The sequence below is a fragment of the Lissotriton vulgaris genome, chromosome 3_1 (genome assembly GCF_964263255.1).
Source record: "Lissotriton vulgaris chromosome 3_1, aLisVul1.2, whole genome shotgun sequence".
In the NCBI taxonomy this organism is placed as follows: domain Eukaryota; kingdom Metazoa; phylum Chordata; class Amphibia; order Caudata; family Salamandridae; genus Lissotriton; species Lissotriton vulgaris.
The window spans coordinates 245647396-245659442 of NC_141689.1; the positions used below are offsets into that span (position 1 = coordinate 245647396).

The window sequence follows — 12047 nt, forward strand, 5'->3', positions numbered from 1 at the left end:
GGATCCAGGCTGAACACCTTCTGTCACTGTTTGGTGCAGGGCATTCGGTACTCTGGGGGATTGGTGCTGGACGGCTCTGGTTGGTCCTGGTGTCTTCACATACGGTGGGGAGACAGATCTGACCTTCCAGAGCACAAGTACCTTTTGCGTGGTTGTCTGTAGTGTCGGTGGGCCAGGTAGCGGCAAGACGGTGGACCGGACTCTGCTTGTCCATGCCTGCAGACTGCAGGGGAGACGCCTCAACTCCAAGGGAGACGTTTGGGGTTTGTTGATGTGCTGGAAGGCTACCCAAGGCTTTGGTGGCCCTCTCGCTCGCAGGACGAGTCATTCTTTGGCAACTGTCAAAAGTGGGCTGAGGAAGACAGGATTTTGTGCTAAAGTTCTGCTGCAGTTCTTGCCAGGCAGTAACTCTTCTTTGTCCTTCTGTTGATCCGTCGAATCGTGGTTCTTGGGTACTGGAGTGCCACTTAAAAACATTCAATTTAGGGACATTATGCGAAGTGATAGGTAGTAGCCAATAGGCTACCTACCTTTAGGGTGTCTACACCTTCTATATGACAGTGTCCTTTGGTTTGTGGACATAACCCTGACCTACAATGCTAATTCTGTTTAAAACAACATGGAGGAGTCCTAAAAGTGGGGTCCATATCAGTTGTCCCGTCCTAGGGGTGGTGCTGGCTTGAAGTGAGCACACCTTCTAATCTGACTAATTTTCCCACCTGTCTTTCTGCCATAAAGTGGGATCAGGACAAGTGGCAGGGCACCTACACTATTTGGAGAGGTTTGGGGTCGCATAACAAAGGCGGCTGGGCCTTTGAAGCTTCCCGCCCTGGAATATCCATCCTGCTTGAGAGGAGGTGTTCACACCTCTGCCCATAACAGGCTTTCCTCCTGTCCTCCGAGAGGGAAGGCTCTCACCTCGGGAGGTCAGAAACCGGTCTATGGTGGTTGGCTGGTCGAGATCAGTCAGTCAACACACTAGTAGTCGGTAGGTTTTCAGGGGTCACCTATGAGGTGCCTTCTGCGTGCATTTATTAATAGATCCAGCACTGGTATCAGTGTGGGTTTATTTAGACAGGGGGTTTGGTACAGTGAAGCCATCTTGTAGCTGGGGAACTCATAATGACGAGTGTCCAGCCCATGTACACATTATGGCTTCACTGTGCACTGGTAATATATAAGGGTGAACTTCAATATCACCTGGACATATACACTCTTGCAGATATGCCCTCACATGGGTATAGTGCACCTTGCCTTAGGGCTGTAAGGCCTGCCGAAGGGGTGACTTACCTATACCACATGTAGTGCTGGCAGGCATGGCACACAGGGATGTGTGCCATGTCTGCTCTCCATTTTCTCTGCACCAAGACACGCAAGCTGCAATGGCAGTCAGCATGAGCTTGGGGAGGGGTCCCTTAGGGTGGCACAAGTCATGCTGCAGCCCTTGGGGACCCTCTTTAGGTCCTATGCCCTAGGTGCCAGGGGTGCCACTAGGAACTTAAAGGGGATCCTAAATCAATCAATCAGTCAAGGGCTTGTATAACGTGGATAATTACCCATGAGGAATTCAAAGACCTCGGGGGGTGGCGGTTGGTCCTTCTGAGTGTAGGATCATTTGAAGAGCCTGGTCTTGAGATCCTTCCTGAATTGGGTCAGTGGCGCGGATTGCCTGAGGTGGAGGGGCAGGGTGTTTGAGGACTCCGGTTATGGTCTTGTGGATTCTGGGGACGGAGACTAGGGTGAATTGGCCGGAATGGAGAGATGTGGCAGGTACATGGAATGCGAGGCGGTGGTTCAGGTATGCTGGTCCTTCGTAAGAGAGTTTTGTAGGCGTGTGTGAAGCACTTAAAGGTGATTCTCTTGTTGACTGGGAGCCAGTGCAGTTTTCGGAGGTGTTGCGTGATGTGGCTGAGGTTGGGGATCTCGAGGACCAGTCTGGCTGTGGTGTTTTGAATGTTCTGTAGTTTTTTTAGTTGTTTCAGGGTGACCCCAGCGTAGAGTTTGCTGCAGTAGTCGTCTGTTGGTGATCAGGGGGTGTGTGACAGTCTTTCTGATTCTGTGAGGATCCATCTGAATGTCTTTCGAAGCAGGGGGAGCGTGTGGAAGCAGGCTGAGGAAATTGCTTTGAGTTGGCGGTTCATTGTGAGCAATGAGTTCAGTATGATGCCGAGGGTGTGTGCATGGTCCGTCGGGTTGGGAGGGGGAGGATCCCAGAGTGGATGGCCACCAAGAGTTATCCCAGGCTGAAGCAGTGGGTCCCAGGATGAGTACTTCAGTCTCGTTCGAGTTGAGCAGCAAACTTTTATTCAGGTAGCAACGTCCTTCATTCCACTGTGGAAGTTGGTTCTGGTGATTTTGGGTTCATTGGTAAGGGAGAGGATCAACTGGGTGTTGTTTAGCGTAGGAGACCATGTTGAGTCCGTGGCTTCTGACGATGGCTGCGAGGGGGACCCATGTAGACGCTGAAGAGGGTGGGCCTCCGGGATGAACCCGGGGACACTCCGCATTTGATCTCTGTAGGTTCTGAGAGGAACGGGGTAGTCTGACTCGCTAAGTCCGGCCGGTGAGGAAGTAGTGGATCCAGTCCAGTGCCTTGTCGCGGATGCCGGCGTCGTGGTGTTTCGTAATTAGGGTATGTTGGGAGACTGTGTTGAAGGCGGCAGAGAGGTCCAGTAGGAGGAGGGCTGCGGTCTCACCCTGGTCGAGGAGGGAGCGGATGTCGTCGGTGGTGGTGAGGAGTGCGGTCTCCGTGCTGTGGTTGCTTTGGAAGGCAGATTAGAAGGTGTCCAGGACGTGGTTTACTTTTAGGAACACAGAAAGTTGAACATCGATGGCCTTCCGATGACCTTGGCTGAGAAGGGGAGGAAGGAGATGGGTCTGAAGTTCTTGAGGTCAGTCGGGTCGGAGGACGGCTTCTTCAGCAGGGGGTTGATCTCTGCGCGTTTCCAGTCATCTGGGAAGTTGGTGGTTTTGATGGAGCAGTTGATGGTACGGCAAAGCTGGGGTGCGATGGCGGCGGCTGCTCTGTGAAAGATGTGGTACGGGCAAGATCCGATGGGGCTCCTGAGTGGATGCTCTTCATGGTCTTGAGTGTGTTGTCTGTTGTGAGTGGGGTATAGCAGATCATGGTCTGATTGGGTGCCATGTGGTTCCGTGCGGTGGTGGCAGGTGATGTGGCAGGGTCTAGGGTGTTAAAGCTGTTGTAGATCTGCCTGATCGTGTGGTAGAAGAAGGTGCCACGTTTGTTGCAGAGTCTTGGGAGGGAGGGAAGTCTGTAGTCTTGCTGTTGGGCTTTGCGACCTCCTTGACAATCGCAAAGAGTTCTTTGCTGTTCTGTGCGTTGACGCTGACTCTGACAACTGTTTTCTTTCTGATTTTGAGGAGGAGGTGGTGTGTGTTGATGGCGGATTTGAAGGTATAATGGGTTTCTGGGGTTTTGTTGTGTCTCGAGCTCTCCTCGAGTCGTCTGCTGCAACAAGTGCCAATTGTGGAACAATCGTACAGTTTAGGGAAAGAGCACTGGTGCTGGGGAGCTGGTTAGCAGGAACCCAGAACACTTTCAGGGCAGATTGCACCAGATTCCAGGCAAAAGGTGGGGGGTAGCCATGTCAAAAGGGGTGCTTTCCTACATTGTTGCAGTTGTTGTTTTATTTTTTTGTATAAACATTTATTGGAATCTAATGTTAAAGGTTCAGGGTATTCTTTTTTTTTTTTCTTCTAATTTTTTGTATGCTTGCACAAAAAAAAAGTAACCATACTACCATCTCATTAGGTTTCCAAGGTCAGACCTATTGGCTTTACCAATGCTTATTTTTGTTAATTTCACAAAATGCATTACATTTCCAGAGTCCGTTTTTCATCAATTTATAGTTTAAAATTCCTTTATGGGCCACTAAATATGTAACTTCAATAACTGACTTACATCTGTATCATACATGAGTTAGAATTTTGTTCTTATTGGTTCTCCTTGCCAGTCATGTCAGATAATCCACGAATATTTTTCAAATGTGGTGATCTGGCCAATTTGCCTATAACAACTTTTTAATTGTTTCTAAAATAGTTATACAATATCATTGGTATGCTGCTCACATATAATCCATTTTCAGCTTTAATAATTTAATTTGTTTAATATGTATATGATATTGTTTTAAAAAAAATTCTCGCAAGGTAATTGAATTCCCAAGTTGGCAAAAGACTAACCCCGTATGACTTTATGCATATGATGCAGTCCTGCTGGCCAGGATTGGAATGCTTTTATGTTCCAACTGGGCCTGTCAACTAACTTGAATACATCTTTTAGGTGAGAAGTGGCCCGAAAATACCTAAATCTAAGAGACCTCAAATTGTGGCATTCGGCTGGGTGCTGTCAGTACTTCAGATTATTTTGGGAATTTGGTGGACAAATCCCCATCAATGGGTTATGCAGTAAAGGTCAGGAACCAATAATTTACTTGGGCCATGGAAGCGGCCTTCAGATTCGTAAGGTTGGACCAGAAACCAGAGGATGTTCATATATAAGGCAAAATGCATCTCTGTGGCGGCACGTGTGGGTTGCCGATTGCAGACTAATTCAGAGGGCCGGAAACTACTTCCTGAGGAGACTTTTGGCAGTCTCACAGAGCTGCTCTGTTTTTGTTTGTCATAAGGAGTTGAAGGCCTCTTGAGTTGAGGACACAATAAAGGCCAATCTCCTATTGTTGCCATGTGGGTGAAACCTGAGGCAGGGCTCACCAGAGCCATACTGAAGGACTGCAGGTCCCTTAAAAACAGCAGAGCTATTCAATGGCTCCTGTTTCTTAAACACACATTTCTCAAAATAGTGGCTGGAGATTTTTTGTGACGGTCCAGAATCCTTCAATAAATCCACAAAAGTCTCTATAAAGCGTCTTTTTGAGGAATATGCTGTGAACTCTCGAGTATCCATGGAGCTGTAAAATTGATACTTGTATAGCGCACTACTCACCCGCAAGGGCCTCAAGGCGCTTGTACGAATACCGCTGTGGAACCCATCCTGGCTTTCCCTGTGAGGCGTCCACTCCTGGGCACCCCCAAGGTGGAGGCCAGGCATCCTTAGCGTCGTGGGGGCCATTGTGGAGATTAAGCAAGCTATTGCCCAGAGTTGCAGAGTGGGACTCCATGATTGGAATAGGCACCGAGGCGAGAATTATCAGGTCCAAGGAAATTGAGCCCAAGACCCGCCAAGGCAGGGAATTGAACCCTGGTCCCGGGCTGGACCTCTGCATCAGGGTCTGCCGCTCTAACCATTGAGCCACACTTCTCCACAGCTGTGTACATTAACGGTCAGGGCCGGCTTTAGGGCAGTGTGACTGGTGCAGCCGCACTGGGCGCTGACCTGTTGAGTGGGAGAGCTGTGATCTCAGGGGACGCTGTGTTTAGCAATATCTTTGATAGGAGAGATGAGGGGCACTTTTGCAGGTGGTAGGGAGAGAATCCGAGGAGGTGGGCAGAAGACGTGGGGGCTCAAAAAGTACTTGTCGAACCGGCGCCACCAGCGCTAAAGCCGCCCCTGTCAACGGTGTTGTCGCACATCATTCTATCGACTCAATCGTGTGTTGAACCTTCTCTTTTGTATGTGATGAGTTCTCAGGCAAGGTTGGACTTGACTCGTTTTAGGTTCCACTTGGTACATTACTTGGCACCGTGCCCGCCGTGCCGCAAACGTACTGATTGTACAAAATGCCCATGTTACAATGTAGGTGTCCAAGCCCCTTCACTTTATTCTGTTTTGTAAGTTTTATTTAAGCCCATTACAAAGATATCGGCTTTGGTATATGAATCTGGGACAGTGCCGCAGCGCCTTGATCTTTTTGCAGACTCTCTCTCCCCACTCATTGCACCGGCTGGTGTAAATTTGATTCAGGCTGTTCGGAAAAGCTCCTGAATCCTCTGCATTGAATGAATTTTAAAGACCAGTTTTTTCCTGTTTCTTAATATTATATACTGTAATTTTATGGATCTTTTAATTGTATTGTGCATGTCTTGTATGGTTGTTTTATGTATTCTTTTATGGTTCAGATTAACCAAATAAAGAACACTCGACGTTGCTCATATTAGTGTCAGTGCCATATTCCACATACAGACAGTTATGCCTATTTCTAGACATAGCAAACACAAAACGGTGGAGGGGGACCTAGGGGAAAATTAAAGACCAGACTCTGGGTACTATCCCCAAGGAAACCAATAAATAACAACGGTACCAGAGGGTCTCAGATAAACATGCCCACAAACACAAGAAAACCAAGCAAGAACTCACCTCTACACCCAGGTTAAGTCACAGAGAGCTCTCCGTGGATGAGGAAAAATACCCATCAGTCACCATTCGGATCCGCCCTTCATCATTTGGGATTTTATCCGTACCACCCGTCAGAGAATAATGAAGCTCTCATAGGAGGTCAACCCGGTGGTAGGGGGTATCCTCACTAGAGTTGAGAGATGACAGTGTGATATACCACTAGATGTAAATAAGTGGTAAAAAGATGGGACTGGGGTGTGCAGTGCTAAAGAAGGTGTAAAGAAAAAACCAGAATAAGTGGGTTTAAAATTGGTTAAGAATAAGCACCAAACAAGGATTTAATTCAATTGTGCTTACCATACCAATGTTAAAAACAGTGCGCCCGCTGACTGTCTAATTATGTGGACAGCCTCGGGACAAGAAATGGTCAACTAGTTTCAGCATATAGATGACTGGTTTTGTCAAATGCTTCCTTCAGGACCAAAGAAAAGGAGATAAAAGCTACTACACCACGTGAACAAAATCTCGCCCTAGAAACACAAAAACAAGTGCAAACAGTCACCTGTATGTTCTGGGTATCCTTACTGTCTGTGCAAGGCACTTAACATGTAAGGTCAGATGGCCTCACCCCACATGGCTGTGGCTCAGGGGATAATGAAGCACCGCTCTAACCGTCGGTACTCCTGGCCACCTGGGGAGGTGAATGATGAAGGGCGGATCCGAATGGTGACTGATGGGTATTTTTCCTCATCCACGGAGAGCTCTCTGTGACTTAACCTGGGTGTAGAGGTGAGTTCTTGCTTGGTTTTCTTGTGTTTGTGGGCATGTTTATTTCTAGACATAGACAACCAACTTCACCATGTGTGTTATATCATCTATGTATGTGTGAGATTATGACCCTAAAAAAGCAACTCCAAATTTGAAGGGCACATGTTGGCTGGGTTGACGGCAAATTTGCTGCTGCTGTGTTATCCTACTTTCCTCGCATTGGAAAACAGGAAAGATAAGTGTTCAGAACGATATCTGATACAAATGTGGCTGTATGGCGAAGGAGGGTGTCTCCGCGCACAGCAGACAATGCCATCAGTGGTAGTCGGTGTCTTATACGGTGAGTGTTATGGTTGCTCTCCTTATCCAAATAAATTCTCACTGTACTGTTGTAATAATGCGTGGATTGTCACTTCTAGTCCGAACATGGACACTCCTTTCTCTATGTATCCCTAGACATAAGAAGGCAAATGTAACTGCCACCTGCGTGGACTGCAGCTAGCCCAGCTCTCACAGTGGGCATTCTGTCGTATCCTCGACTTACCACCTCATCTCTTGAACCATTGACACCACAAAAGACCAACATTGAAAAGCTATCAATTTATTTTTTTCTATTGATAAGAAATGTATAACACTCACGTGTTACCAGACTACACTGCCTTTCTCCACAGGAAGACATACTACACACTACGCGTGGCCAGGTATTTTCAGTTGTTCTCCCCCCCCCCCCCCTCCCCCCCCCCCCCTAGTTTCGAAAGATGTGTTATAAGGTCTGCAGTGATGGTCACCATGATAAAAACTTGACTCAGTGGTCAAAGTGGAACATAGCACAAAGAAGATGGCCTTTTTTTCCAGACCTGTTCTACTTTAAACCCCTCAGCTATCTGGCTACTACCTATGCTGTACGCAAGAAGGAATCTGCACCGACCTAAAGTTGGATCGTAGTACCTAGCTAACACATTCTCTTGTGGGCAAACGGCCCAGTTCTCCATTATCGAAGTCCATCTGACTAGGTCTCGTCTCCTCGCTCCAGCTGCCCTTCTGTGATGGGAATCAGGAATGTGGGCAAATAACTTCTATACATAGTAGGTTTATTGCATCAGTCCACTTCCAGCAAGTGGTTTTGGAGGAAGGTGGGTCGATATCCTTCTACAGATATGAAATATTACATCTCAGAACTTCAGAGAGGCATACATGCCTCCAAATTGTCATTCGATATTTAAGAAGAAATGGAACATCTAATCTTAGTGGTAAAGTGGCACAAAATTAACATTATGACTATTTTAACATTATGACAATTTTTTGGGCGTCTCATTCAAATCTTTCTGCACACCTCGATTTTCAATTCTAGACGCCTAATGGTCAGTTTAGGAACTGAGACAGTTTTGTCCAATTTCATTACAGAAAAGCCAGGATTTCAATCTAACGATCGCCATTGGTTTTTGGTGCAGTTCCGCGGCCCATTCCTGCCTGTCCGCAGAGTTATTTGATACGAGTTTGTCCTTTAATCATCCATTCATTCATCATATGTCTCATGACTGAATCCTTGAACAATCTCTTCATGCTCCTGCCATGTGCATATGTGGCCATCTCTTTCAAGCAGTGCGCATCTTTAATGTTGTTTTATAGTAACCATCACATGTCATGACCAGGGTTCATATTGTGACTAGGACTTGGCCCCCAAGCCTGGGCTCCTCCATACACAATGCAGCTTTTATGTTTGACAGAAATTCTATCAATATATAAATGTCTTATCCTTTTTCCTTAGACTGAAAATTCTGGAGGAGCCCCTATTCCAGAGAAAGTAAGGAAGCCATTTGTCTTTTTGCATGAAATGTCCTGCCCTAACGGGGCATTTTTTGGGTAGTCGTTTAGTCATTTTTCATGATCAAATGGTTTTGCTGTTGAATAATCTTCTTTCATCTCTGTTAAAGTGCTACCGTTATGTCCTAGTATTATCACATTACCATGGGTGGCGGTGATGCATACAGGGGCAGATGTTACTGAAACCTGAGGGCTTCTGACTCGAGAGCCTGGGATCCTGGTTCGAGTCTGTTGCGCAGAGCAACATCCTGTGATTCTATACACATCACTTCACCTCGCCGGGTGATAAATTGTTATATAAATATACTGCAAGAATAAAAGGCAAAACTTTATGGAAATATAGTCCCACCAAAGCGAATGTTAACAGTATTTCGGCGGCAGGAAACTGATAAGAGAAGAAGACGAAGAACATGCATTGGTAAATGCAGGAAAATAGGTTCTAGCCAAGAGAAATGGAGGAAAGGTGGCACGCACAGGAACCAATGAGAAGCCAGGAATTAGAGGAGGTGGGAAGTAAGTCCCTTTTAAGTGTATATTAAAAACAATAGATTTCTCATAGACAGCGCAAGCTAAACCTAAAAGCGGGGCAGATCCGGCACATGACACCTTTTCACATTAGTAAAAGTCCTCCCAAGCTCCAGCGGTGACAGATTTCTGCATTTCTATTTACTCCCTGGGTGCAGATGGACTGTCCTGCTCTCCACTGTCCACTGTCGGTGCAATGGCTTCTCTAGGCAGCACCTCTTCTGCGGGGGTAGAAATGCAGTAGCGGCGATTGGAGACCTCATGAAAGCTTGGCTTGCTTTGGCCTGAGGGTTCAAGAAGGCTAGAGCCAAACCAGGCCCATACCAAGAGCCGAGCCCACTCTACAGTGGCTCACCCTCCCACCTCTACTGGGCACCTAGACTTGACATGGGGGGGGGGAGTTTATATGCTGAGGGTGGGTCCGTGGGTGTGGGCTCCGAACCTTTTGTATGTTAAATTCTCTACAACATAGACAAGTTTAAATGTGGACATTGACTTAATTAAGCTGGGCACTTGAAACCCTTCAAGCCCATAAAGTGCTATGGCAGCTCATAAAGGAGTCTTTTCCCTGACAACCTCGCTGCAAGGCAGCTAACGAGCTGCAAGAAAGAGGCATCCTAAAATCTTCCATCAGCACTGCTTTTTCTGTTGCTGAAGATTCAGATATGATGTGGCTCGCACATGTAATATTTCTCTGCCTGTCCCTGCCTTTCATTTCTGTGCCTACCAGAAACATACATCACTTACATCGCATGAAAGCATGTGTAATACATTTCTACAACACACATGGAAATTCCTTATTAAGTATCATTGCTTGCATTAGCACACTTTTGTGTACTAATTCTCTGGGACACTTGGTTCTGTTATTATATCACTATTCATGGTGCTTGTAATTCTTTGAAGCCCGTGCTTGCTTGTAAACTCCTCTCAACACCTACTTCTTTTATTTTTTCTTACCATACACTTGTAAGAAATACCTCCTACATATTTGGAACAAATGAATTCTGCTGTGGGTTAGCCCGCGTGTGTGTCCTAACTGTTCAAAGAATAGGAAATGTGGTGGCATAACGTTTTATCCTCCCCTTAAAGGTTTTTTGAAGTGTATCATGGCCAAAAGTAAGTGCTGCTGAAACTTTTGCCCTCCAAATAGACCACTCTGAATCTTAGATCCAGAAACTTTTGCACACGCCATTTCCCTTGCATTTTGCAGATCTGTTGCACACGGTCATGTTTTGAATACAACCGGCACTACTCACGCTTCCAAATCTATTGGATCTGGTTTGCTGACTGATTTTAAAACAATTTTTGGATACATTCCTTCATTTTTTTTAGTTCTTTGTTTTCAAATCTGTTTGATGGAATTTCAACTTCTCTTATTGTGTGTTTGTGCAATTGCATATTTTTCCTGAAGAAGTAAAAATCAAAATGAATGAAATCACACCCTTTCCGACAGAATATCAACACCACAAAGTTATTACATTCTGTCTAGGAGGAGAACTTTGTGTTTTTGCAAACTTCAACGTCCTGGAGTGAGATCTGTGCTTTAGTTGTTGAACTGTTTTAAAACTGTCCTTCTGAACAGTCCTATAGAACAACAAGCTTTGCTTCCTATTGATGTGCTGGGAAGTAGCCTGACCAATTAAAGAGCATCATGCATATTCTATTGCAATGCAATTACCCATTGTGGAAACTGCTATGTATGAATCTTCGCCTGTACTGACGAATGCCAACATGTGTGAGACCAACAATCTCACAATTGCCGGATACCTTTGATATTGCTTCATGAAGTGCTTCTAGAGCTGCTCAGCCTCTGATGCTGTATTCCTCTGCGATGTTAACATCTTCATGTTTCTGTCATGTCCTGTCCAGAGTATCAACGGTTGGAGAGTACTAGAATCACCGCACTTAGGGCCAGATGTATGAAGCTCAAATGGGTTCGCAAACGCCGAAATGCGCAGAATTTCTGCGTTTGCGAACTCATTTGAGCAAAATGGTATGTATGTAGCAAATTTCAGTGCAAAATAAGGAATCGCAAATTTGCGATTCCTTAAATGCAATGTATGATGCAAAAAAATATTGCTAATTGTCTTTAAGGAATCGCAAATAACCACCAACTTCAAGTTGGTGGTAATTTGCGAATTTCTTGAAAAATGCCATTTTTGCATTTTTCAATGTGCCATGTGATGCACATACATGCCCTTAGGGCATGTATATGCACCACATGTGCACCCATGCTTATTTCAGGGGTGCAACAGGGTGTCCTTTGGACACCCTTGCACCCTTGAAATTATTCTCAATTTGCGATTAGCAAATTGCGAATCGCAAATTGAGAATTTCACATTCATTCCTATGGGCCTCCTGGCCCATAGAAATGAATGGGAAATTATTCCTTAATTGCGATTAGCAATTTGCTAAATGCAATTAAGGAATTTTAAGAAATCACTAAAAAATAGCGAATTTCTACATACATACCATTTTGCAATTCTCAAATAGCGATTCCTTAAAAATTGCTATTTGAGAATCGCAAAAGGGTATCTTGATACATCTGGCCCTTAGCTCTCACATTTATAGATTTTTTTCTGTTAAAGTGGGTCCTGAAAAACACCATCATCCCTCTTTGATGTTGTAAGTTTGAAAGTTGTCACAATGATGTGAACTCTCTAAAAGAAGTGAAATG

The 12047-nt window shown here is 45.5% G+C and overlaps 1 protein-coding gene across 4 annotated transcripts in view; it reads left to right on the plus strand.

Annotated features, from left to right (window-relative positions):
* CTIF (cap binding complex dependent translation initiation factor) overlaps positions 1-12047 on the plus strand; it is an 856085-nt gene that overhangs the window by 285808 nt on the left and 558230 nt on the right. For 2 of the 4 annotated variants that reach the window (XM_086960364.1, XM_086960366.1), the window contains one exon: positions 8790-8825. The exons of the other annotated variants lie outside the window; for them this stretch is intronic. In XM_086960364.1, the coding sequence (XP_086816490.1) occupies positions 8790-8825 (36 nt within the window). The remainder of the gene's footprint in view (positions 1-8789; positions 8826-12047) is intronic. 4 annotated transcript variants of the gene reach the window in all.